Source organism: Oncorhynchus keta, chromosome 5 (assembly GCF_023373465.1).
Source record: "Oncorhynchus keta strain PuntledgeMale-10-30-2019 chromosome 5, Oket_V2, whole genome shotgun sequence".
NCBI classification, from domain to species: domain Eukaryota; kingdom Metazoa; phylum Chordata; class Actinopteri; order Salmoniformes; family Salmonidae; genus Oncorhynchus; species Oncorhynchus keta.
The window spans coordinates 1,841,391-1,868,763 of record NC_068425.1 but is presented as its reverse complement, the minus strand read 5'-3'; the positions used below and the strand labels follow the sequence as shown (position 1 = coordinate 1,868,763).

General features: G+C 42.1%; 2 protein-coding genes across 3 annotated transcripts; both read right to left on the bottom strand.

Annotated features, from left to right (window-relative positions):
• Nucleotides 1-668: 668 nt before the first annotated feature.
• On the bottom strand, nt 669-8,459 carry prrg2 (proline rich Gla (G-carboxyglutamic acid) 2). Of its 2 annotated transcripts, XM_035770623.2 has the most exons (7): nt 8,221-8,458; nt 7,607-7,711; nt 5,062-5,225; nt 4,896-4,929; nt 4,584-4,710; nt 4,032-4,175; nt 669-1,524 (listed from the first exon to the last, which is right to left on the bottom strand). In XM_035770623.2, exons 2-7 carry the CDS (start codon nt 7,689-7,691, stop codon nt 1,452-1,454), a joined length of 627 nt encoding a protein of 208 aa, XP_035626516.1. In that variant the 5' UTR covers nt 7,692-7,711; nt 8,221-8,458; the 3' UTR covers nt 669-1,451. The 2 variants fall into 2 exon arrangements, with proteins under 2 accessions (XP_035626516.1, XP_035626517.1); XM_035770624.1 differs by lacking the exon at nt 669-1,524 and having other exon boundaries at nt 4,028-4,175; nt 8,221-8,459.
• A 2,456-nt stretch (nt 8,460-10,915) lies between these two features.
• On the bottom strand, nt 10,916-27,188 carry rras (RAS related). The gene is made up of 6 exons (XM_035770622.2): nt 26,292-27,188; nt 25,935-26,022; nt 16,271-16,373; nt 13,777-13,885; nt 13,381-13,499; nt 10,916-13,193 (listed from the first exon to the last, which is right to left on the bottom strand). Exons 1-6 carry the CDS (start codon nt 26,376-26,378, stop codon nt 13,106-13,108), a joined length of 594 nt encoding a protein of 197 aa, XP_035626515.1. The 5' UTR covers nt 26,379-27,188; the 3' UTR covers nt 10,916-13,105.
• Between the last annotated feature and the right edge of the window lie 185 nt (nt 27,189-27,373).

Here is a 27,373-nt window from a genome sequence, read left to right as displayed (position 1 = left end):
CGCAGTGTCTGCTAATCCAACTCTTTCTAAAAGCCCATTTATGTTTGATCCGAAATGTGGTCAGATACTTCGTATGACGGGTGTGACGCAATTGCGGAGCCACCAGAGGAATGCAGAGGCCAAATCATGCGCTGTACCCGCATCGCCGTGCGCCTCTCACATTTTGTAACAAAGCGAAGGGCTCTGTATAGCTCCGCATTGACATGATTGGTTGAGGGTAGGTGGGAGCGGGAGGTCCAGTATAAACACTAACTCACTTCCTTGACAAATTCCTTCACAATAGCTCGGCTAAGCACAAGAAGTATGAAGGCCCTGATGTCTGCGGAGGCAGCATCGTAGTAAATGCTATACGGTCACCTCAGATGCAGACTGGCCAGCCTTTAGTCATATATACACAGAATATTCTCAGACAGAATACAGTGTAGCACAGGCCAAACGGGTAAATTTGGGAGCAATGCAAGATACATTTCGATTAAAGAGTGCATATATATGCAGGGTTGGGCGGATTACTTAAAATGTAGCCGTTACAAACAATAAAGTAATCAGTACCGTAACATTTTGGATTACTAATTTCTGAATCGGGAGAAATAAACAGACCCTGAGCAGAGGGGGAAAAAATAAACGTGCAACTCTATGGAATCTAGATGACTATCTGATTGACCAGTGGGCTAGGTGCAAAACGTTTTATTCAAATGTTTTGAATAATAAATGTGTATAAATATAGACTTAATTTCAGAGCGGTCTGTCATGTACCAATACAGATAGAAACAACCGAGATAAAACAAACATGTTGACCTAAATTCTATACCATCTGCTAGTTTATACATATTAAAGGAAATTCCATTAGCCCATTGTTGAAATAGTCCCAAAATGTTTTGCTTGTCATCAATCAAGTTGTCAACTTTCAAAATACAGGAATCATCCTCATATGATGGATTTTGCAATCAAGGGATTGCTTCTCTTTCTCACAGGTAACCTCTTAACAAGTCTTCATCCCATTCCCCTAATTTCTCTATCTATAACATCCTTCAGCCTTGTCCCCCTATGAACTCCCCTCTTCCCCCGAAAAAAAATAAATTGAAATGCTCTCCTATTATATGGACATTTCCCGTATCTATTTCAACAACTCACAGGAGTTGAAATGTTACATTTACATTTTTACATTTAAGTCATTTAGCAGACGCTCTTATCCAGAGCGACTTACAAATTGGTGCATTCACCTTATGACATCCAGTAGAATAGTCACTTTACAATAGTGCATCTAGATCTTAAAGGGGGGGTGAGAAGGATTACTTATCCTATCCTAGGTATTCCTTAAAGAGGTGGGGTTTCAGGTGTCTCCATGTTCACAGCTGTGCTCACTTATAACTGTCCAGAACTCCAATTGATGCTTGTAACACACACACACACTCTTCATGAATGGCCCTTTTTAAAAGGTCCTTTCCTCCTTTTCACTCAGTGTCCTCAGTATTTGCAGTAATCTCAGTATTGTCAGCTGGGTCAGGAGGTACTGATGGCGCCCCCCTGTGGAAAAAAACGAGATATAAAAAAACGAGAAATAGGTTGTGACATGAATGAAAGATGCAGACAGACCAGTGATCTAAAGTAGCCCTTAATTCGTTTTTTGGGGGGTATCTGTACTTTACTATTAATATTTTCGGCAACTTTTACTTCACTACATTCCTAAAGAAGATAAATGTATGGAGTAAAAAGTACATTTTCCCTGACATCCAAAAGTACTTGTTACATTTTGATAGGAAAATTGTCCAATTCACACGAGTGAACATCCCTGGTCATCCCTACTGCCTGGCAGACTCACTAAACACAAATGCTTTGTTTGTCAATTATGTCTGAGTGTTGCAGTGTGCCCCTGGCTATCCATCAATAAACATTTTTTTTAAATTGTGCAGTCTGGTTTGCTTAATATAAGGAATTTGAAATTATTTTTTACTTTTGATACTTAAGTACGTTTTAGCAATTCCATTTACTTTAGATACTTAAGTATATTTAAAACTAAATACTTTCAGACTCAATTAGTATTTTACTGGGTGACTTTTACTTGAGTCATTTTCTATTAAGGCATCTTTACTATTACTCAAGTATGTCAATTGGATACTTTTTCCACCACTGAGACAAGACACACAGTTGACAGACATGCATATTACACAAAGCTGGAATACATTCACGCACAGTACACATTCTTAAACTGTGGTGGCACATACAGTGGGGCAAAAAAGTATTTAGTCAGCCACCAATTGTGCAAGTTCTCCCACATAAAAAGATGAGAGAGGCCTGTAATGTTCATCATAGGTACACTTCAACTATGACAGACAAAATGAGAAAAAAAAAATCCAGAAAATCACATTGTAGGATTTTTAATGAATTTATTTGCAAATTATGGTGGAAAATAAGTATTTGGTCAATAACAAATGTTTATCTCGATACTTTGTTATATACCCTTTGTTGGCAATGACAGAGGTCAAACGTTTTCTGTAAGTCTTCACAAGGTTTTAACACACTGTTGCTGGTATTTTGGCCCATTCCTCCATGCAGATCTCCTCTAGAGCAGTGATGTTTTGGGGCTGTTGCTGGGCAACACGGACTTTCAACTCCCTCCAAAGATTTTCTATGGGGTTGAGATCTGGAGACTGGCTAGGCCACTCCAGGACCTTGAAATGCTTCTTACGAAGCCACTCCTTCATTGCCCGGGCGGTGTGTTTGGTATCATTGTCATGCTGAAAGACCCAGCCACGTTTCATCTTCAATGCCCTTGCTGATGGAAGGAGGTTTTCACTCAAAATCTCACGATACATGGCCCCATTCATTCTTTCCTTTACACAGATCAGTCGTCCTGGTCCCTTTGCAAAAAAACAGCCCCAAAGCATGATGTTTCCACCCCCATGATTCACAGTAGGTATGGTGATCTTTGGATGCAACTCAGCATTCTTTGTCCTCCAAACACGACAAGTTGAGTTTTTACCAAAAAGTTAAATTTTGGTTTCATCTGACCATGTGACATTCTCCCAATCTTCTTCTGGATCATCCAAATGCTCTCTAGCAAACTTCAGACGGGCCTGGACATGTACTGGCTTAAGCAGGGGGACACGTCTGTCACTGCAGGATTTGAGTCCCTGGCAGCGTAGTGTGTTACTGATGGTAGGCTTTATTACTTCAGTCCCAGCTCTCTGCAGGTCATTCACTAGGTCCCCCCGTGTGGTTCTGGGATTTTTGCTCACCGTTCTTGTGATCATTTTGACCCCACGGGGTGAGATGTTGCGTGGAGCCCCAGATCGAGGGAGATTATCAGTGGTCTTGTATGTCTTCCATTTCCTAATAATTGCTCCCACAGTTGATTTCTTCAAACCAAGCTGCTTACCTATTGCAGATTCAGTCTTCCCAGCCTGGTGCAGGTCTACAATTTAGTTTCTGGTGTCCTTTGACAGCTCTTTGGTCTTGGCCATAGTGGAGGTTGGAGTGTGACTGTTTGAGGTTGTAGACAGGTGTCTTTTATACTGATAACAAGTTCAAACAGGTGCCATTAATACAGGTAACGAGTGGAGGACAGAGAAGCCTCTTAAAGAAGAAGTTACAGGTCTGTGAGAGCCAAAAATCTTGCTTGTTTGTAGGTGACCAAATACTTATTTTCCACCATAATTTACAAATAAATTCATAAAAAATCCTACAATGTGATTTTCTGGATTTTTTTTCTCATTTTGTCTGTCATAGTTGAAGTGTACCTAAGATGAAAATTACAGGCCTCTCATATTTTTAAGTGGGAGAACTTGCACAATTGGTGGCTGACTAAATACTTTTTTGCCCCATTGTACATACACACCAGTGGAGGCTGCTGAGGGGAGGATGGCTCAATAATGGCTGGAACGGAGTAAATGGAATGGCATCAAACACATAGAAACCATGTGTTTGATACCATTCAACTCATTCTGCTCCAGCCATTACCATGAGCCCGGCCTCCCTAATTATGGTGCCACCAACCTCCTGTGATACACACACACACACACACACAGACCTACCCAGAGTAAGGTGGCGGGGGCGCGTCATGCTGCCCACTGCGTGTCAGGGCTTCGCCGTAGGAGGGCAGTCCTGGAGCGATGATCCCAGCCAGAGGCACTGTCTCTGGGGCAGGCTGGCCATCCACAACCATCCTCACTGGAGCACTGAAACATTACATAAAAGTCATACTAGGTTAGGCTACACACAAGTCATTTTGCCCACACACACACCAAATAATGGGAAGACTCAGAGTCCATTGTTCATTTCTGAAATATTGTTTCTGCTATGTAGGGCTATCCAGGATTACATAGGCCTATTTTATCATGTTGCTACTACCTTATATAGGCTACTGTAATTAAAAAATAATAAAATACAATGTACTTTATCATATATGTTGCTACAATGTAGTGCTACCAGGGATTACGTAGGCCTACTTTATCATATGAAATTTGCTGACAGGTAGGGCAACCAGGCAATAGATGCCTTAGGTTAGGTAGGCTATACTATACAGACTTACACTCTAAGATCGACACACTAACATACATAGACACAACACACACACTCAATCTTACCTGCCTGCCGTCCTACCAGCTTTGTTCTTGTAACAGTAGCAGCCCAGTACCGTGGCTATGACAGCAGACACTAGAATAGCCAAGATTCCTGCCACTAGACCCGACACATCCACTTTGGGAGCTGTATCTAAAGAACCAACACAATAAATACATTTGCAATGTACATTATATTAATATTATAGCCTGTGCGATGATAAATCATCAACGCTAGCATCATCCATAGAAAAACATGAGGACAGTAGTGAGAATGTAAATGTCAACATTGACTTCGTATAGGTTTATAAAGGACCCCCCCCAAAAAAAATATCTTACTGTGACTGCTGGAATATGTTTTCCAAAATACATTCTGGGGAAAATAGAAAATTCAATTAGTCAATTAATTGAACAAGCTTACAGTATTCTTAATGTACGTAAATAAAACCATTTCCAACAGACTTTCATGAAAGATACAAACACATTCACTGCCCCCCTCCCTCACCGTTTGGGGTGTGTCCTCAAACACCTCCCTGGCCTCCTCGTAGGTGCACACCTCCTCTATGCACTCCCTCTCAAGGCTGTCTGGCGTCACCAGCTCCAGGTCCCATTTGTTCCAGAGCAGCGAGCGAGACAGGTACGAGGACGCAGACTGTTGTCCCAGGAACACTGGACCCAGAAAGAGAGAGAAAAAGAGAGAGAGACAGAGAAGGAATAAGACAGACCGAGAGAGAGAGAGAGGATATTCATGAAAATGAGATTGAGGTTGATATAAATCGTAATGGTGTCAGAGATAGAGACAGAGCCTCTTTCTCACACACACACTAGCAATCATTTATCACAAGTCTGACTTCGGCAGACAAGAGAAAAGTCAGTATTGAATAGATAACCTCACAATCAGATAGAAATAGAAAGAGTGAAGCAAAAGAACAATTGCCTAACACAGTGGTTACCAATCTTTTTCGCTCTTCTATCATTGGGGAACACCTCCTCCCCTACACCGTCCATGACACAAACTGGTCACACCCCTCTTGTTTGAGAGAATTTTGCAAATGTCAAACTTATTTCCTGCAATTCTATACATTATTCCATGGGGTGGTGACTTTTTGGACATTTTAAAGCACATTCTTGCAATTCTACACATTTTGCCATGTGGTGGAGAAAACATTTATGAGTTTTAAAGGAAGTTTCCTGCAATTCTACACATTTTGCCATGTCTTGTATGTGTTCATGTGATAACTGAGTGACAAACATTATAACAAAATCAATGGGCTAAAATAAAACGTTTCTGACAAGTTATAAATAGCTCTCTAAAGGTTTGCAATGACTGACATGACAATAGGAAAATTGCTGATTCACTATCCAATTGCAAAATTGCACATTTTGCATTCTACCATTACAACTTTCAAGAGTAAGTTAGTTCCTTAATGCCTCACAGCTTGGGAACCACTAGCCTAATATGACCCTACATGAAAATAAGGTGAAAGGGGGTAAACTTGCCTCCAAAATAGTTTGAACTGAATGCACATTTGGACAGACACATTCTCTCCCTCTCAGTGCTAGTGTGCACACTTCAGTGTTAAGGACAAACAGACTCAGTGGCATGTATTCATTGATGCCAAGGGAAACCAGGCAATCCCCCCCAAAAAATGAAAAAAAAAACATGAAATAATTCACCTTTAGGCTCTGTGTTTCATCATTTTCTTTCAATTTGCAAGAAGAGGCTGAATGTACATCATCGGAGAAAGCATCAGAAACAGTGCCTCTTTGTCTCTGTATGTGGTGCCCATCTATTTGATGCTGTCTGGTCAAAAAGTGTATGACATTGTTGTCGCCGGTAGCATTGAACGCAAGGGAAGCCAGCAAACATTTGTCTTCCCTTGAAAAAAAATTATGTATAAAACAATAGCAAATCAGCGCTAAGCTAAACTGAGTGAGATCAATTGTGAATGGTCCTGGCACAACAACAAAAAAAGTGTCAAGGGAAGCCAGTTTGGATTTGGCTTCACACCAATCACTGACAGAAAAATGTGAATTGTTGTCGTTGTCCTCCGGTGGCTAGCTAGCTAAAATTGGCCCTTTCCTAACTTACCCATGGATGGAGAAAGAGATTTGGACTTGTGGTTTTACTTCATTCTCCGTACTGGCCAATGATTATAACAGAGTTTCTGATCCAACTATAAATTCATACATTGTGCCCCTGGTCCGAGAGGATGAAAGTTCAATATGTAGCTAGATGTAGTAGGCTAATGTTAACTAGCTGGCTCATTGTTGCCCATGAAGTTAGCAAGCAAGCATTTTAGCCAGGTAGCCTAGAACAAAAACTAAAAATGTGTAGTGTATGACAGAGTCATAGACAATATCATCAACATCAAAGAGAGGAGGATGGCATTTCTCTACAAGTAGGGTGAGTCAACATGTTTTTTCTACTTACTTCTACTACTTACACACACACACACACACACACACACACACACACACACACACACACACACACACACACACACACACACACACACACACACACACACACACACACACACAGAGAGGGAGAGAAATCAGAACCATGGACAGCCAGCCACATCATATTTAGCTTACGTTGATTGAACAAAGTTGTTTATTGTTATCTTTTTGTTGTCACTGTATTTGACTAAGCATAGGTGATTTGATTATGTTGAAGCTGAAATGGCACTGGAATAGGTGGAGGCAGCTCCTGTTTCTTTGCAACTTGCGGTAACTGTCCGTGGTTCTAAATCAATAGTTGTTTAGTAGTCAGAAAATGTCGGAAACATTAACTTGCTTGACGATGCTGTAGGTCATGTAACTGTTTGTTACATGCAATATGCTTTGTGGACATCATCAGACAGAGATTACTCTCCGGGTTTGTGATGAAACAAAAGGTGTGGTCGAATATGAACTAACAGGTTATATAGCAAATTAACAACACAATTATCACAACATATAGGTTGTAATATGGATTTTTTTTCTGGCTTGGCTTCCCCAGTGATTTTACCCACATACTGCTACTGAACAGATAGATGTGTGTTTACCTTCATTGTGGCTGTAGACTACTCTGGCCCAAGCCAGGGGGAGCAGCGACAGCATGCCAATACATATCTCTGCCAAGCCTGGCATTTCTCAAGCAGGAGCGACAACTGCAACAAAATGTATTTATTAATTATTGCTCTAAATTAATATCCAATACTCAACACATTATTCAGTGATTTTTTTAAATGTAAAAAGGGCGCACACCCACACCAGAAAAAGGTGATACTGAAAATCAGCCATTTTGTTTGACTATGTCGCCCTCTAGAGGCGCAGGTTAAAACGAAACAAGAGCTACTTTTAGAACGTTTCTATGTAACAAAATTTAATCACATAGGAACAAAAACCTACATTGTAGCGTATCGTAGCCCTAATTATAGTAGGTAGGCCTACTTAATAATAAGAAATATAAAGAAATCACATTTCATTTTTATATTTTAACAAAATATTTGTTCGGCTGCATTGGGAAAAGAGAAAGTACAATTAACGACAATTAACTAGCATAGCTGTAGTCATATCGATAATAAACAAATGGCCAGTGATGCCAGCCCAATCATTTTGGTCGAAAATAATTGATCGTTTAGCTTAATTCGTTAAAACAAGAAAATATTATGCTTACCTTGTGTCTTTGGTGTTTCCGCCTCGAAACTTGTGAAAAATTATGTAATCCTCTATTTACAACTCGCTCACCCAGGCTTTCCTTAACTTAAACAATTACTATGAGCTATTATATGCCAATTCAATTGTTTATTATAAAGTTTTGTGCTAATTTACGACAGGTAAAACATCTACCCAAATGTACCTGTCAGGCAAACACCCTGCCAAAACGTCACACGACATACCTGTTTTACAACATGCCTTATGCTCATGGGGGTGTGAGGGCAGAAATGGGGAGTTTCCCGAAATTGTGTGCGCGTCAGTGTGTGAAAGAGAGGAAGAGAGATCAACCAGGATCTTGGGTACACATATCCCACATGCAAACAGTTGCCATCATGTCACCTTAGCCTATGATAAAACTAGAATTTTCTGTAAATTAAAACGTTACAGATTTGTTATGTTTACTATTGTAACGACATTCAATACTATGCTATAGCCACAGGCAGGGGCTAAGGTGAGGAATGTATGACCCCTGGGCCCTGTCATTGAAACAGGAGCCTTATCATCCATTCATGGGTATGATGGTAAAATAGATAACCCTTGGGGCAGTGGACTTTGGTATTGTATACTTAATACTTAGATGTTGACTTATATAAATTACAAGCAATATAGACAGCATACATGGTTCATATTTGACATTTACCTCGGCTTGATCACATTTATCAATAAAAGCAGCCCCTAAATGGCATAAGCTGCTCATCAACAGTAATGTTGGGCCCAGCGTTATAAAACAGGGGAAGGTGGTCAACCCACTTGTCTCCCACTGACCTGATTGCAGCAAACGTGTCTCTTTGCTGCAGAGCTGGTCTGGTGTCTCGGTTATCGAAGTGGATGATCCTGGAAAGAATGGGGAAGTTTTCCAGAGACATTGTTGCACAGAAAAGTTCTCTGCCAGTTTTTGCATCCCACAGGGTTTCTGTGGATTCCTCATTGGATCTGAAAACACCAGCAAGGATAAGAACCCCAAAGTATGCATGTAAATGGTCCATATCCTTCCATCTCTCTCCAAAAACATGCCTTCCCTCCAAATTAGTGCAGTCCAGAATGATTTTCTGGATGGTGTCTGAGATGAACAGTTCAAAAGAAGACTTTATGTCCTGTACCTGAGTAACCGCCATCCGCATCGGCCCAGGTTGCATCCTTATCACATTGGCAGCCATGCGGCGGGTTTTCAATTTTCTGGCATCCATATTTCTCCCCCTGCAGGCTGCTGATGGGCTGGTCCTGGCTGCTGAAGGGCTGGTCCTGGCTGCTGAAGGGCTGGTCCTGGAGCTGGCTGCTGAAGGGCTGGTCCTGGCTGCTGATGGGCTGGTCCTGGCTGCTGAAGGGCTGGTCCTGACTGCTGAAGGGCAGGTCCTGACTGCTGAAGGGCTGGTCCTGACTGCTGAAGGGCTGGTCCTGGGGCTGGCTGCTGAAGGGCTGGTCCTGGGACTGGCTGCTGAAGGGCTGGTCCTGGCTGCTGAAGGGCTGGTCCTGGCTGCTGAAGGGCTGGTCCTGGGGCTGGCTGCTGAAGGGCTGGTCCTGGGGCTGGCTGCTGAAGGGCTGGTCCTGACTGCTGAAGGGCTGGTCCTGGTTGCTGAAGGGCTGGTCCTGGGGCTGGCTGCTGAAGGGCTGGTCCTGGCTGCTGAAGGGCTGGTCCTGGCTGCTGAAGGTCTGGTCCTGGGGCTGACTGCTGAAGGGCTGGTCCTGGCTGCTGAAGGGCTGGTCCTGGCTGCTGAAGGGCTGGTCCTGGGGCTGACTGCTGAAGGGCTGGTCCTGACTGCTGAAGGGCTGGTCCTGGCTGCTGAAGGGCTGGTCCTGGCTGCTGAAGGGCTGATCCTGGGGCTGACTGCTGACGGGCTGGTCCTGGCTGCTGAAGGGCTGGTCCTGGCTACTGAAGGGCTGGTCCTGGGGCTGGCTGCTGAAGGGCTGGTCCTGGGGCTGGCTGCTGAAGGGCTGGCTGCTGAAGGGCTGGTCCTGGGGCTGGCTGCTGAAGGGCTGGCTGAGGGTCTTTCTCATCCTCTCCTTCCAACTCACTGTCAGACTCCAAATTGACAGAGACAAGATCCTCATATTTCTGAAAATTCTTCATCTTCAAGTGGAAGACGCTCTTTCCACACTAGCCTCTCTCTCTGCAAAAAAATATTTCTAAGGCCCTCTGAACAGAGATTATTTTTGCCATGCTGATTGATTGTGGTAAGGAGCCACACATGCAAAGCTATTTGTTGTGTCCCTCCCCCAATTTGCACCTGGCTGGGATAGAGTGTGGGGGAAAATACAGATTTTTTTTATTTTTTACAATGTATCGAAATAATGTAATGTAATAACATTGTGTATTTTCACACACAACAAAGGGTATAGAGTGCGAGAAAAGCGGGAGACAGGTTCTTGGTGCTATATTGAAACAGCAGGCCCAAGGAGGAGGAAGACAACCTTCTTGTTTAAGTATGACTTGTTTTCACCTACACTTTTATTACCCTCGGGTCCAGTGGACCCCAACACCACATATGTAATATAAATGTGCAGGGGGGTGCACTCAATGAAAATTTGTTATTTTGCATGTTCTTCATAGAAAATGAGCCAAGGCCAATGAGTCTCAGGTTGAAAAAATGAAAATGATACAATTCATTATTTTAGTAAACATTGAAAAATTCATCCCACAGACCCAAACACTACAAAAGGGTTTAAAGGTATTTTATTTGATATATTTGCTTTTATTTAAGCATAGAACAATGTTGGAAAGACGGAGAGGGCGAATCAAAGGGCAGTGGGCTGGATTCAAACCCATGAACCCCACAGGCTACCATCATATTTGAGCATGAATATCCCAATTCAAACAGTCCTTTTTATTGATCTGTACATTTACATGCTCCTTTTTCTCATTGCTTTCCTCTCGCTACTTTCCTGTCACCAAGCGTTCACCAATACTGTTGATGAGAAATAGTAAAGTAGAAAAAGAAGTTGTGTGTCCAGACTTGATTAGAGTAATAATGTTTTTTTTTTTTAATTGTGACGTGTACAAAAGGTATTTGGTTTATTTCAGTACAAAATACACATGGCAGATACTGATGGATTACAGGGTGCAAGTTTGATATAGTTTGAGATTAATTGGTATAAGAATACCAACGGTTTTCTGCTGTTAAAAATAACTACATAACAGATTTAAGTACAATTCTTTTTTTGTGGTTTATTACACTGCATTAATAGCAGAGTCAATGCATTATTTTATAATTAGGTAAAGAACAATGTGGATCCAACATCAACACGGTTCTCGTTCACAAAGATAATAAGATAGCCAGCTTTGAGAACCAATCATCAATAACTCAAATTATTAATCAAACAGCTCAAATATTTTTAGGGTCAGAGTTGAGTCCGACAAATTTGGAGCAGATTCAGAATATTTCAGAACGTCAGATGGCTATCCTGCTTTGCGTGAAATATCGCCCAAGGGATTGTCATGTGTTAATTACATCTATATGAAGGTTTGCAAGACTAGTGCTACATATCCTCTCTAAACAAACAAGTTATTTCATGACAGAAACATGTAGTTTACAGAAGTTAAATCAGGAAGGCTGGTCTGACTGCTCGGGTAATTTCAAGTAAGCAAAACATAACTTACTTAGCTTCCTATTGTATGGACATAGTGGGAATGAATACGAACGTGTTATCAGCATAGCGTCTTCTTTTTCCTATTGGCCACGTCCGGAATGTAATTCACCCATTTACCGTATAGCCTATCAGCACCGCACAGTAATGCCCATTCCTCATGCTTGCTGTTCAGCCTATGGGCTCACTCTTGCAATTATCACCATCATCTCTCTCAACCAATGGGCGTAAATCTTGGGATGTATTTATATGTCAACTTACCCATATTCTGTCACTTTCTGTTTTTCATCAACAGTTTTCGACAGTTGATGCCTTGTCTGAAGCTTTTCAACAGATTTTCATGAGCTTTGACTCATTCATTTAATACCATTCAAAAACGAACTCATTGATGTACATGGTTGGTAGCGGTGTGACATTTAAACATTTGCAAAGAGCATAACAATAAAAATGAAAAAGCAGGCCTACACCTGTATGCATAGACAAAAGAACCTGGACATGCCTAAACAGCCACCAGTCATTTTAAAATAAACAATAGCACTTTAGTGTCAAACTACTTTTGCCTACGTTGAAGTTGTGCAAAAAAATATGATATATTCTGTGGTGATGTATACCACACTGTGAAAAGTACCAGTCTTTCAAACACATAGTTTCACTCTCATTTTGCTTCAGCTTTCCCTCTTTTAAAAATCTAATTTGTAGATTCAGTTTAACTGGGCTCCTTTCATTTTCCGTTGTAGGTATGAATGATAGCGCCCTCTAGTTCCTAAATTATCCATTCCTTCCAGCAATGTCAAATCAGTGACTTCCATCAGGTTGACCCAATGTAGGAAGCTACCCAAAACACAGTATCTGTGAGATCTCACTCTTTACCATCCCTACTCTTTCTTTCTTCAGTCTATAGACTCATCTCTCACTCTCTTCTCATCTAGCCCAAGGCCTCTCCCTTTACATCCTTGCACAATAATGAAATAATACCACAAATACAAAAAAAAGTATATAAAAAAAAAAGTTTGAAGATGCTAATTTATAAGTGTGAATGAAAACATATCACTCCACCACTTTGCCCACCATTGCCGTAAGCATCCCTGCCCAATTCCCCAAACCTCACCATACAGTTTTTGCATTTCCAAGTGTATATCTCTCCCCTCCCTTGCCAAATCCTCCCATTTCCCTCCAGGTAAGTCAGACAAGACTTGTATCAGTGGTGAGGTGAGGGGGTTTTGGTCTCTGTGACAACAGTGCTATGCCATGGGAGGGGGCAGTTAAAGGAGGGTGCAGGGGCAGCCACCGCTCTTCCGTTTTCCTGTGTGGTTTGCAGGTAGAGGGGGACTCTCAGTCTCCTGAAACTTTCTGTGTTTTTAAAAGAGAGAGAAAAAGAAGAGAGCATTGGATACTTTGACTCAGGAGTAGGCTATAATGGACACTAAAATGTCTGTCCCTCAACTCTGCCTCTGGTCACCAACTCTTCTAATCATCTAGCTATAAACTTGATGACCTATAATAAAGTAGCTTACAGCTTTCTAGCTGTTAACGTTACCTTATAGCTCGCACCACCTCCAGGAAGGCTTCGTCTACGTTGTAGCGGTTCTTAGCCGAGGCCTCCATGTAATGGATCCTGTTCTCTCTGGCAAAGCCCTGGGCCTCCTCTCTGGAGATCTACAGACAGTACAGAGAGAGAGGTACATGCACTCAGGTTAAAAAGCACCTGCCAGGCCAACAGCAGTTTCATTTCCTTATTCCGGTAAACTGAGTTAAGAGTAAGGTGGTGGTATTTGATCTAGCCAAAGAAACACTTGTAGCCACTCGCCACCTGTTGGCAACTCAAAGGTATTTGAGGCCGGAGAATTTGAACCAGTAGGATCTAAATTGGCATTATTATAGCTAGCAGAAGATCTCCTTTAACATGACTGAGAGTGAGAGTGAAAGCCAGTACCGCTCTCGACTGGTCCAGGTCAGCCTTGTTCCCCACCAGCACCATGGGGAAGTCATCCCGGTCCTTCACTCTCAGTATCTGGGTGTGGAACTTGTGGATCTCATTGTAACTAAAAAAAAGGGAAGGAAAGTGGCCGAAACGAGAACACATTAGGAACTGATCATAAGTGCTCTATGTCCTTAAAAAGGTGCAATCCATTAGTTAAATTTACTGTTAAAATAATAATAATAATAATAATAAAAAGCAGCCTTGTGGAGGACTGTCAGGAGAGACTCTTTGCAAGTGTATATGCCCCTTAAAGCAAATGGGCATATTCATTGGCATAAATCCAACTACTTAGTTGTTTTATTTTATACTCTTATTTTAAATGTACAAAGACAACAGCACAGTGACAAACATTCATTCAAACATGACAACAAACAATAGAAGTGAGAGGGGTAGACTGGGTCCTACCAGGACACAAAGGACACCCATCGAGCCCTACCAAAGCAAGCCAGGCATCCTGTATAATCTGTCAGGAGTCAAGTCTTGGGGGGGCTACAGTTCATAAATAAATATGGATAATTGTTATATTAGGCTATGCTCTATGGTTTACATATGTTCTTAGAATGTGAATTCTGTTTAGGTGCAATTGCACCAATCCACCTTTCAACTCATAGAGAACTACTACAGCAGCTCATTATGCTGCCTGTATTTGACACCGTGTCATGAATGCAACTCTTATGAGGTGAATGCCTATAACAAGTCTCACTTCCCCTAGTCACTGTAGCATCACTCTGTGATTAGGGTTGCACTCAGAAAACACTAGTGTAATACTGACCATGGCTTGAACGCCTCGACACTTGAAGGAATGAATGACCATGAGTGTACCGCAAATAGGGACGTTAACGGTTAACCGTTATATCGGATAGCTGCCGAAAATTCATTTGACAAGTCATGCTTATCAGGGATCACCAATTTCATCTTGAGTGGATGGTCGGGGGGAGAGATCATAAAACATTTAAAAAGTTAGACTGCAAATTGATCACAAGAAGCCAAAACAGATATGTTTGACTAAAATAATCCTTTCAAACCTTGATTACATTAGGGAACATTACCCTGCGTAGGGTGCTGTCTTTTGGATGGGAAGTTAAACGCGTATCCTGACTCTGTGGTTATTCAAAATCCTTTGGCGCTTATTGTAAGAGTAGGGGTGTTCACCCTGGTGTCATGGCAAAATGTTCTACCTGGCAACACTCCATCATTGCCAACTGATCATCCCTTTCATTCCTAATTGGCATATATCACTCCTCACCTGATGTGTAGTGAGAGTTCTTGTACAAAAAAAATGGTCGCCTTGCATCACTGAGGTGGATGAGGTGAGTTTCCCCCTACTATAAAAAGCACTTTCAGTACCTCAGTTGGTAGAAAAGTGCTATATAAATCCAATCAATTATTAGTCATTATTATTATTTGTATACGATAACATATGTCTCTCTATAATGCAAGAGAATAGATATCCAAAATTAAAAATCACTTGGAGCTGATTTCCTGGTGTTTTTAGTCATGTCCAACAAATATTTTTTTTATTTTCTGCTCAGAAAACTTGGGGGTGGGCAAATAAAAACACCCACAGGCCAAATTCAGGCCGGCAGTTTGGGAACCCAGGTGTTTAGGTTACTTTGCATCATTTTTCTACATTGAAATTGTGCATTTGTATTTTCATTAGTCTTCATGCATTCAATTTATTACAAGTGCACAGCAGAGAGCCTACATTGAGGAGAGGAATAGCCTACCAGACAGCGCGAGAGTAACTCCTCAAAAAGCCTGTAGGCTACTGGAGTGAAACCTGCTTTTGTGAGCCCAGTCAATGCACAACAAATAACATTTCTAAATGCAACCGAGTGTTAAAAACTTGTGGCCACGATTAAAAAGGAGATATTCTTTATTTCTCAATCTCAACTTGGAAAGCCTCCCATTCGCCATGAGTTCTTAATGAAAAATGCCCGTGTATGGTATGCATGCATGGTATCAGAAGAGGCGAAGCGCCAAAATCTGTCCAAAATACTGTCCAATGCATTTCTATGGGCTTATTTTGGGCCTAAACTTGTCGCCTGCCTACCTGGCTTGAGACGACTCCCATTGTTAAAACAGAAACATACGCATCTCGTCACATTACACACACACACACACACACACACACACACACACACACACACACTTTCTGTTGGTCACGTCATTTTACTGTTTGGAAAAAATGTAACCGTTCGTTGACCGGTTAATGAGGGTCAGTTAGTCGGCAGCTAAATTTACCAAAATGTGCATCCCTAATCACAAACAGTGACGTTGCCTTCCTGAAACCTTGAGTACTGTAGCCCTGACAAATGCTTTAGCTCTGAGGACTTCAGAGTATGTTGTGTAGTTGGGAACACTGGTTTGAATCTACAGTTTGCCTGTGACTTGAGATAAACTGTGTACATGCATCCACCCAAACAGACACACACAAAATTCTTACCTGCCAGTGTCATTCAGAGCGAACACCAGCAAGAAGCCTTCCCCTGAGCGCATGTACTGCTCCCTCATTGCCCCAAACTCCTCCTGACCTGCTGTGTCCAAGACTGACAGACACACACAAAGAGATTCAGATGGACATACACAGGGATGAATATGGATAGTGACAAAACAGTATATTCGGAAAGTATTCAGACCTTTTCAACATTTTGTGTTCCTCAAATCTACACACAATACACCATAATGACAAAGCAAAAACAAGTTTTTTGTTGTCCTGTTGGATGGTGAACCTTTGCCCCATTCTGAGGTCCAAAGCAGGTTTTGGATCTAGGATCTCAGTACTTTGCTCCATTCATCTTTCCCTTGATCCTGACTAGGTCTCCCAGTCACTGCTGCTGAAAAACATCCCCCAGTATGATGCTGCCACCACCATGCTTCACCGTAGTGCCAGGTTTCCTCCAGATGTGACGCTTGGCATTCAGGCCAAGGAGTTCAATCTCGGTTTCATCAGACCAGAGAATCTTGTTTCTCATGGTCAGAGTCCTTTAGGTGCCTTTTGGCAAACTCAAAAAAAGGCTGTCATGTGCCTTTAACTGAGGAGTCGCTTCCGCCTGGCCACTCTACCTTAAAGACCTGATTGGTGGCATGCTGCATTGTTGTCCTTCTGGAAGGTTCTCCCATCTCCAGAGAGGAACTCTGGAGATCTGTCAGTGACCATTGGGTTCTTGGTCACCTCCCCGACCAAGGCCCTTCTCCCCCGATTGCTCAGTTTGGCCGGATGGCCAGCTCTAGTGAGAGTTTTGGTGGTTCCAAACTTCTCCCATTTAAGAATGATGGAGGCCACTGTGTTCTTGGGGACATTCAAATGCTGCAGAGATTGTTTGGTACTCTTCCCCAGATATGTGCCTAGACACAAGCCTGTTGTCTCGGAGCTCTACGTACAATTCCTTCGACCTCATGGCTTGGTCTTTGCTCTGACATGCACTGTCAACTGTGGGACCTTATATAGACAGGTGTGCCTCTTACCAAATCATGTCAAATCAATTGAATTTACCACAGGTGGACTCCAATCAAGTTGTAGATCTCAAGGATGATCAATGGAAACAGGATGCACCGGAGCTCAATTTCGAGTCTAATAGCAAAGGGTTTGAATATTTATAAGGTATTTCCTTTTTTTTTTTTTTAAACATGTGGAAAAAGTCAGGGGGTTTGAATACTTTCCGAATGCACTGTAGACGTGACATATTTGTTCCAGTAGAAATGACACTGTATGCCAAACAGCCATTGATTTCAAAGTTCAAACAATACAACTCTATGCACAATTTACACAGAACGTTTAATAAAAACACATTCACTGAGAGAACTGTGCGGGTGCAAAGTTTCTAAAACAATTATGGTAAATCGGTTTTATTTAGCGACCATGTTTTCCAAAAACTGTTAAATATCTGCTCCCAATTAAGATTCAAAGATGTCTGCTGAAAGAGTAGGGTGTCAAGTTATGACATGACACCTTGAGTTTAAAATAAATATTTAGGTTATTGAACTACAGTAGAATTGGATGTAACCCTAACCCTATCCTTTACTTAACTAGGCAAGTCAGTTAAGAACAAGTTCTTATTTACAATGACGGCCAACCTCGGATGACGATGGGCCAATTGTGCGCCGCCCTACAGGACTCCCAATCATGGCTGGTTGTGATACAGCCTGGAATCGAACCAGGGCGTCTGTAGTGACGACTTTAGCACTGAGATGCAGTGCTTTAGACCGCTGCACCACTTGGGAGCCCTGATCTGTACTATACAGAAATACATAATTATGGATATAAATATAATTCTCTTCATAATGATGTATCCTGAACCATTCAGAAGTGTGGGGAACAAATATAGAACAAAGGGAGGATAAAAACAACAGAAGAGGACATAGAACGACAAAGAACAGATCAAAAGAGGAAGAGCTTGCGTGCAGTGGTGGAAAAAATACCCAATTGACATACTTGAGTAAAAGTAAAGATACCTTAATAGAAAATGCCTCAAGTAAAAGTGAGTCACCCAGTAAAATACTACTTGAGTAAAGTCTAAAGGTATTTGGGTTGTAAATATACTTAAGTATCAAAAGTAAATGTAATTGCAAATATAAGCAAGTATAAAATGTTAAAAATCATTTCAAATTCTTTATATTAGGCAAACAGCACAATTTTCATGTAAAAAAAGAAATAAACGTATAGAGTGCCCCTGGCTCTCTCCAACACTGACATCATTTACAAACAAGGCATTCATGTTTATTGAATCCGCCAGATCAGAGGCAGTAGGGATGACCAGGGGTGTTCATGATAAGCACATGAATTTGAACATTTTCTTGTCCTCCTAAGCATTTAAAATGTAACGAGTAATTTTGGGTGTCAGGAAAAACGTAGAGTAAAAGGTACATTATTTAAAAGTAGTCAAAAATATAAATAGTGAAGTATAGATACCACCAAAAATTAAGTAGTACTTTGAAGTATTTTTACTTAATTACTTTACACTACTGCTTGCGTGAGTGATTCCTGTAGCTGCGAGCCAAAGCTAATTTGGCGATTTTCGAAAGGATCTTTGGTTTGTAAGTGTAGTGCTCTGAACCAGGCTTGGATATTGTTTCCCCTTTCTTGAAGCGGCTGAGTGCCATTCGATGAACATTAAATATCATTTAGATTTTTCAACTTAAAAAGCCAACTCTTCCTGTTTACACCACCCCTCGCTGCCGCATACATCGGAACCCCACTGGACCGATCACAGTGGTGGAAGTGGTGACAAATTGTTAAAATGGATGGCTATGTGCACCATTGCGCAAAAGGAAAGCACAGACATCGAGAATTTAAGTGGCCATGCTGGCTCAGGCAGGGAAGGAGAGTAAAGCCCAGAGTGGGGACTCATATACCTAGGCTACAAGAATAGGATGATGACATTGAGGCCTATCTGCTTTCATTCAAGGAGGTCAGCAGTAAGAGGACTATGGGCCCCGGAGCGGTGGGAAGGAATGCTGGCCCCATTTCTGTCCGGGTGTGCGCAGGCTGCGTATTTCAACCTGGATCCTGCAGAAGCAGAGGACTAAGAAACTAAAAGCCAAAGTCTTATCCCGGGTACTGTCTGAATCCACAGGCCAAGCGTTTCTACGAGTGGATAGCAACGAATCAGCAATAGCCCAAACGTACAAACTAACACGGCTGACCAAGGGTTGGCGAGAGATGGCGTTTCCGGTGCTGGGAGCTTGGGCATACATCATGGCAGTGTCCATTTAATGACGAACCCATGCCCACCGAGCCTTACTCCGGATCAAGGGGCGCACATCCATGTAATCTATCCCCGCAGTGTTGGACCATAGAGGGAGCCCCGGCCATAAAAGTCCAAGGAGAGGATGCAGAAGCAATGCTCGACTCGGGTAATAAGATTACCCTAGTTCGGTCACAGGAGAGAGATGTGTTAGGAACAGATGTCAGTCTCCTGTATCCATGGGGACACAGTGGAGCAGGTTAAGTTAGTTACGCCGATGCAAGTAGACTATGAAGGTGTGGGTGGTGAATCACTTACTGGTATCGGTACTGCTATGGAGAGACAAATCTGTTTGAGAGTTCGTTGCAGATTAAACAGAACCGCCCCAAGCCCACACCGGCGAGCATAAGCAATGCGAAGCAGTCACTGGCACACTCATAGAAAACACATCCCCAAAAGGCGCACACCCGCCGTGCCCCACTGGCACTTCTGGGAGAAGTCTCTTTCACCCAGATCGAGTGCAGGGGAGGAAGAAAAGGACATTCAAAATCAGAGGCTCAGGCAGCTGTTTCAAGAAAATACAGAGGATACATGCTCAGGTCTCTCAACGGAGAGCGGAGGAGAGCAAGGTCCTGCACGGGCCCTGTTAAGAATAGACAGACAATTCTTTCATTTTCCTGATGAGTTGACAAGACAGTTTGGCACCGCACAGCTGCAGGACCCGGACCTGGTCTCAGCACAGCGCAGAGTGAAGGTGACGGATGGGAAGCACATGCAGGACATCAAATCCCCCTTATTACTAGAGGGCTTACGGTAAGGTTGGTTAAGGTAAGGGGCGAAGTGCTAGAGCTAAGGTACTGTACCTGGCACATTCACGTGTTGAGAGGCCACTTAGCAGTAGACAAAACTAAAGAGCACATTATGAGTAGATTCTACTGGCCCTGCATTACAAGTGATGTAGAGAAATACTGCAAGTCATGTGACAAGTGCCAAAAGAATGCCCCCAAAGCCAATTACAGAAACACACTCATCCCACTCCCCATCATTGAAACGCCCTTTGAGCGGATAGCCATGGATCTGGAAGGTCCTATTTTGAAAATATCCTGGGGGCACAATTATACACCAGTTCGAGGTTGACCGATTAATCGGAAAGGCCGATTAATTAGGGCAGATTTCAAGTTTTCATAACATTTATTTTTATTTTTTTAAATACGCCTTTATTTAACGAGGCAAGTCAGTTAAGAACATGTCCTTATTTTTAATGACGGCCTAGGAACGGTGGGTTAACTGACTCGTTCAGGGCAGTTAAACGACAGATTTTCACCTTGTCAGCTCGGAGGACTCAATCTTGCAACCTTACCGTTAACTAGTCCAACGCTCTAACCACCTGCCTCTCATTGCACTCCACGAGGAGACTGCCTGTTACACAAATGCAGTAGAAGCCCAGGTAAGTTGCTAGCTAGCATTAAACGTATCATAAAAAAAACAATCAATCATAATCACTAGTTAACTACACATGGTTGATGATATTACTATATATTATCTAGCGTGTCCTGCGTTGCATATAATCTGACTGAGCATACAAGCATCTAAGTATCTGACTGAGCAGTGGTAGGCAGAAGCAGGCGCGTAAACATTCATTCAAACAGCACTTTCGTGCATTTTGCCAGCAGCTCTTCATTGTGAGTCATTGCGCTGTTTATGACTTCAAGCCTATCAACTCACCAGGTCGAGGCTGGTGTAACCGAAGTGAAATGGCTAGCTAGTTAGTGCACGCTAATAGTGTTTCAAACGTCACTCGCTCTGATAAGAGCGTCTGCTAAATGACTTAAATGCAAATGTAAAAGTAGTTATTCCCCTTGCTCTGCATGGGTAATGCTGCTTCGATGGTGGCTGTTATCGTTGTGTTGCTGGTTCGAGCCCAGGGAGGAGCGAGGAGAGGGACGGAAGCTATACTGTTACATTGGCAATACTAAAGTGCCTATAAGAACATCCAATAGTCAAAGGTTAATGAAATACAAATGGTATAGAGAGAAATAGTCCTATAATAACTACAACCTAAAACTTCTTACCTGGGAATATTGAAGACTCATGTTAAAAGGAACCACCAGCTTTCACATGTTCTCATGTTCTGAACAAGGAACTGAAACGTTAGCTTTCTTACATGGCACATATTTCGCTTTTACTTTCCTCTCCAACACTTTGTTTTTGCATTATTTAAACCAAATTGAACATGTTTCATTATTTATTTGAGGCTAAATTGATTTAATTGATGTATTATATTAAGTTAATATAAGGAGGTTAAGTGACCTCCTTAAAATAAGTGTTCATTCAGTAGTTGTAATTGTCATCATTACAAATACATTTTTAAAAAAGGTAAATCGTCCGATTAATCGGTATCAGCTTTTTTTTGGTCCTCCAATAATCGGTATCGGCGTTGAAAAATCATAGTCGGTCGACTTCTAATACTAGTGGTAATTGATTTTGCCACATGCTACCCCAAAGCCATACCCCTGCATAATATGCTTTGCGTAACTTTGGGTATGCAGGTCGTCTAGAGTTAGAGCGTTGGGCCAGTAACCGAAAGGTTGCTGGATCAAATCCACGAGCTGACAAGGTAAAAAAAAAAAATTTAAAGTTGTTCTGCCCCTGAACAAGGCAGTTAACCCACTGTTCCCCGGTAGGCCGTCATTGTAATTAAGAATTTGTTCCTAACTGACTTGCCTAGTCAAATAAAAAGGTTAAATATTTTAACATTAAAAAAATTAAATAATGTCTACTAAAAAGGTATTGCTAAAGAGTTGTTTGATGTTTTCCCGAGTCGGCATACCCTCCTCCATTTTGACCGACCAGGGATTGCGTTTATGTTCCGCATAATGAAAGACTTTTGTGCCTTGTACCAGGTTAAACAGATACATTACATTACATTTACATTTAAGTCATTTAGCAGACGCTCTTATCCAGAGCGACTTACAAATTGGATACACACAAGCATATCACATCCTCAGACAGATGGTTTATGCGATGTGATGGTTTAATGCGAACGCTTGAATAAAACTGTAAAGTCGATAATAAAGAAGGTTGTGGAACGGTCGTACTGGGACATATTATTACCTCACTTGTTTGCTCTTAGGGAGGTGCCCCAGTTGCCAACGCGCTTCTCCCTGTTTAAACTGTTATATGGGAGGCCGTGCCGAGGGATTCTGGACCTCGCCAAGGAGGCGTGGGATGCCCAGCCGTGTCCCCACAGAACTGATCATCCTAATACAAGAACGGATGGCCGCGGTGTAGCCAATAGTGGAGGAACAGCGTGCATGGAGAGCGTGCAGCAAGCTCAACAAAGAGCCTGCAACAGGACTGCCCAGACCCAAAGTTTTAATGCAGGAGATAAGGTACTCCTTTTAATTCCGACAGCGGAACATCGGCTCTTAGCGCACTTGAGGTGTCCATACGAAGTAATGGCAAGAGTATGCCCTGTAAACTACAGTTAGGCAGCCAGGTAGGAGAAAACCTGAACAGCCATATCACATCAACCTAGAGTACCATGAGATAAGTTAAGATGTGATGTTCTGCTCCCTACCTGCGGACAACAAGATCAACCCCCGCTAGAGGTGCAGGTAGTGAAGTCGCTGACGCACCAGCAAGACCTTACGGGCCCTTGTGGTCTGACACTGGGAAGTATTCTCTTCCCTCACAGGGAATACAAATCTCCTCCAGCATCATATATACACAGAGCCAGGCAAGAGTGAACTTAAGGCCTTACAGAATCCATGCTGCGGGACAAACAATAGTCAGAGGTGGTGAGAGAGATGCTGGGTTGGGGAGTTAGAGGCGTCTCACAGTGCCTGGTCAAGTCTGTTAGTTCTTGTTCTGAAGCCAGAAATTCTGTAATCTGTAACGACTTCCGAAGCCTGAACGACATCTCCAAATTCGAACACAATGCCCAGGGTAGATGAGCTGCTAGAACGATTGGGAAAGGTAAGCGACACAACTATGCTAGATCTCACGAAAGGCTATTAGCAGGTGCCCCTGGCCACAGAAGACAGGGAGAAAAAGGCGCTCTACGCCAGGCGGACTTTTCCATTAGACTAAATTACTCGTCGGGTTTCATGGTGAGGCCGCCATGTCACAGAGGTTAATGGAACAGCTACTCAGACCCCACCAAGCCTACGTGGCCACTTACATGGACGACATGGTGATCCATAGTGAAGAAAGGGAGATGCACCTACAACAGGTACGGGCCGTGCTGGAGAGCCTAAGGAGAGCAGGCTTGACAGCTAACCCTAAGAAATGCAGGTTCGGGTTAAGTGAGGAAGAATATCTTGGGTACACTATTGGGAGTGGTGTCATTCACCCCCAGACAAAGAAAGTGGCAGCTATCCGGGAGCGGCGAACGCCGGTGCGTAAAAAGTAGGTGCGCTCCTTCTTAGGGCTCACAAGTTACTATCGGCGCTTTATACCCAACTATGTCTTTATAGGCGCTCCATTGTCCAACCTGACCAAGAAAGACCTACCCGCACTGGTGAGATGGACTCAAGCAGCAGAGCTAGCTTTCCAAAAGCTAAAAGAAGCCCTGTTCACAAAACAAGGACTAAGAGCACCAGACTTTGGACTTCATTGTCCAGACGGATGCCTATGATGTCGGCATCGGAGCGGTGCTCTCTCAGGGAGTAGGAAAGGTCAAACACCCAATAGACTACATCAGCTGTAAGCTCCCAGAGAGGGAAAACAAATATGCCACAGTTGACCGAGAAGGGCTGGCTATAAAATGGGCACTCACCTACCTCAGATATTATCTGTTGGGAAGAATATTCACTCTCGTGACTGATCATGCGCACTCACCTGGATGGCAAAAAACAAAGAGAATAACAGTAGGGTATCTAGATGGTTCTTGAGCTTGCAACCCCTCCATCATCCACAGATCCGGGGTCCATCACGGAAATGCATGCGCGCTATCCTGCCGCAACACAGTGGATTTTGAACCGGCCGAGTGCCATTCGGTGAACATTAGATATATAATTTCTATTTTTGCAACTTACAAAGCCAACTCTTTCTCCATTTACACCACCCCTCGCTACCGCATAGATCGGAACTCGACTGAACCGATCACAGTACACAAAAAGTAGAAATATTCAATATCCTTATTTTGCATTGTTGGGTATTATCCTACACACTGGGTATTATTCTAATGAGCTCTACCCCCAAAACAAGAACAGATTTGGTTGGTCCAGACCAGACCAAATCTGAACCAATCATATACGTCTATTTTTCTCAAGTTTGGACATTATGGTACAGCACAGTAGACTTTTCTTTACTGTACTGTCAAAACGTGTGAAACATAGACGTCTATGATTCGTTCAGATTTGGTCTGGCCAGGGTGGACTGACCAAATTTCAATTACTTTTCAACATCCACAAAGGTCCGATATCAGTTGGTGTTCAGTGGTTGAGGATGCTTGTTACAGTATATGGAAAGAGGGTAGGTGGTTAGGTGTCATGGTAGGTGTCAGTAACATGCTGACCAGACCGGACACATCGCGTGCGTGACCATCGCAAAATAAATGTACACATACATGTTATTCAATCATTGCACCCACACTGCTCGCGGGTGTCAGAGAGCGGCTGGGTGGCGTCTGCTAAATAATTAAAATGTAAAAGGTTTGTGACTTCTATTACTTCCCATTTTAGCCAATTCAATCGCAGTAATTCCGTTACTGATTGTTCGGATTTGGTAACAGAATTACTAGTTTGAATCACTTAATAATTCATAAACAAACTTGATAGCAGTAAAACCCCTATAACTAATTATTAGGTCTACCTTTGCTTGTTACTCATGTGAACTTTCATTATCCTCCTTAGAAAATATCTTAAAGATATGTGGGTTTCTGGTAACGGAATTACAAGACAAGGCAAATCATTTATTGTGAACTAAATATAAGTGTTGCTATTAGTTAGCTGGGGTCTTTACTTCAACATTATTGGGTTTTGATATATCAATAATACCTTCAAAAAAAACAATCTGGTAGATGTTGTTTTAAGACCCCTTATCCATCTGTTCGACCAGAAATCAAAGCCTTGATTATTCCTTATTTTTAGGATGGAAAATAATTAAATGTGTATGTCTTCATTTAGAAAAAAATATGTAAATGCCCAGGGTTAACTGACCTGACAGAAGCCATAGTACACTTACATATTGTTATATCCCTTGAATATGAACACAAACACTTTTTCTATGGCATAGTGAAAAGACTACACCTTGGCTTAGAGCATCAACATCTGCCAACTGCAAGTTATAACAGAGCAGATGTGGGTGAATCATACAGACAGATTTGGCCTTGCTCGCTCACTGGCTCAAGTAGTTTACGCTTTCCCTCTATTCTTGGAGCAAAGAACGTCAGTAAACCTACATACAAGTATGACTTACTGTCTAATCGTGTCTCTTTCCCATCCACTGTGCATATTTTGGTGTAGGAGTCCTCGATGGTGGGGTCATAATCCGATACAAAGTATGACTGCGAAAGAGATAGGAGAGCATGGGTGATGAATACTGTGTGTATTTGTTTTCTGGTAAAATTTGCGATTTGGTGGTTATGAGGAAAGAAATGTTTTTAACAAAATAGCCTACACAGCCAGAATAGTTTACACTATTTGGCCTATATGGGTTAATATGCACATATTCAATTACCACTACAACATACTCGTCATGTCAGAAGATATGACAAATTCAAGACAAACAACACACAGTTGACAATGTCCAAACAGTTGGGGGATTCTCTCTCACCTGAATGAATTGTATGGTCAAGGCGCTTTTCCCCACACCGCCCCCGCCCACGACGACCAGTTTGAATCTCTCCTCCTCAGCAGACATGATTCGTTTCGTAAAATACTTTCAACGGTTGTCTATCTTTTGAAAAACGAAATGATAAAACGGAGTAGCTGATAGGATCTATTTATGACGTGAAATGTTGTAATGCATAGGGTGGGAAAAAAATGAAAGTCCACTTCAACGATTGAGCAAACTACTTTTATCAAAGTAGCTCAAAGAAAAGTCCGAGAAGGAAGCAGAGTTTGGTTTTACCTCGGTGTTACGCCAATATATTTAACTTGAATTACCTACGATAGGTTTACAATATCTCAAATGTAAAAATGTATAATTAGTTTTCTGATACTATTTCATAACATTGAAAAGCTTACGGTTGTCGTCTGGCCCAGTGTTGTAAACTATCCTCAAAAGTAGTCTAACCCCAATAGAGTTTCGTACCACTGCTCCTAAAATGTATAGGTCGCTACATAACCCGGTAAAAATAGAAATAAAGTATTATTGTTAAAAAATCTAATGGTTTATCGGACTATCTCTCATATTTTTTGTCGGGTGAAAAGCCTTCCGCACCCGCCTCAAGTAAATTAGGCTATCGATGCCAACTTTGACTCCAGAAGAAGAAGAAAAATATGAGCTTGATTATCAACTACCCCGTCAAACTTTAACACGCTTGTCTAACTTTCATTATCTCTAGATTGATTAATGTAGATATCTCTGCAGGAGCATTATATAACAGCTTTTGTGATATCTAAGTTACTGGGTTATTCTTGGCGAAGTCTTCATTTTTTTCCTCGTCTTCACTGACTTATTTTTTCATCGCTCCAAGGCAACTTTTTTTTCTCAACGGAGAAGGGTTTCTCGAAATCTCATGCGTATGTAAAACCAGGCGTGTCTTAACGACACTGTTTCCTCATTGTATAAATTTTCACGCTTCTCCCTCTTTTCATTAATTAACAAAGGCTCTATTAGAATGAGATACATCCTAAAATGTGTCTTTAATCAACACTGCACGTTTATTCATTAAACTGAAACAATATGGTCCA

What these genes read in the sequence shown, in the direction of transcription:
- rras (XM_035770622.2), bottom strand. Translation starts at nt 26,378, where the DNA reads ATGTCTGCTGAGGAGGAGAGATTCAAACTGGTCGTCGTGGGCGGGGGC. An exon ending in ACCTGGACCAGTCGAGAGCG is followed by an intron (nt 13,500 to 13,776) that starts GTACTGGCTTTC and finishes TACTGTCTGTAG; the next exon opens with ATCTCCAGAGAGGAGGCCCA. An exon ending in GAGGTGGTGCGAGCTATAAG is followed by an intron (nt 13,194 to 13,380) that starts GTAACGTTAACA and finishes TTAAAAACACAG; the next exon opens with AAAGTTTCAGGAGACTGAGA.
- prrg2 (XM_035770623.2), bottom strand. Translation starts at nt 7,691, where the DNA reads ATGCCAGGCTTGGCAGAGATATGTATTGGCATGCTGTCGCTGCTCCCC. An exon ending in TTGAGGACACACCCCAAACG is followed by an intron (nt 4,930 to 5,061) that starts GTGAGGGAGGGG and finishes TATTTTCCCCAG; the next exon opens with AATGTATTTTGGAAAACATA. An exon ending in CCCCCGCCACCTTACTCTGG is followed by an intron (nt 1,525 to 4,031) that starts GTAGGTCTGTGT and finishes TTTTTTCCACAG; the next exon opens with GGGGGCGCCATCAGTACCTC.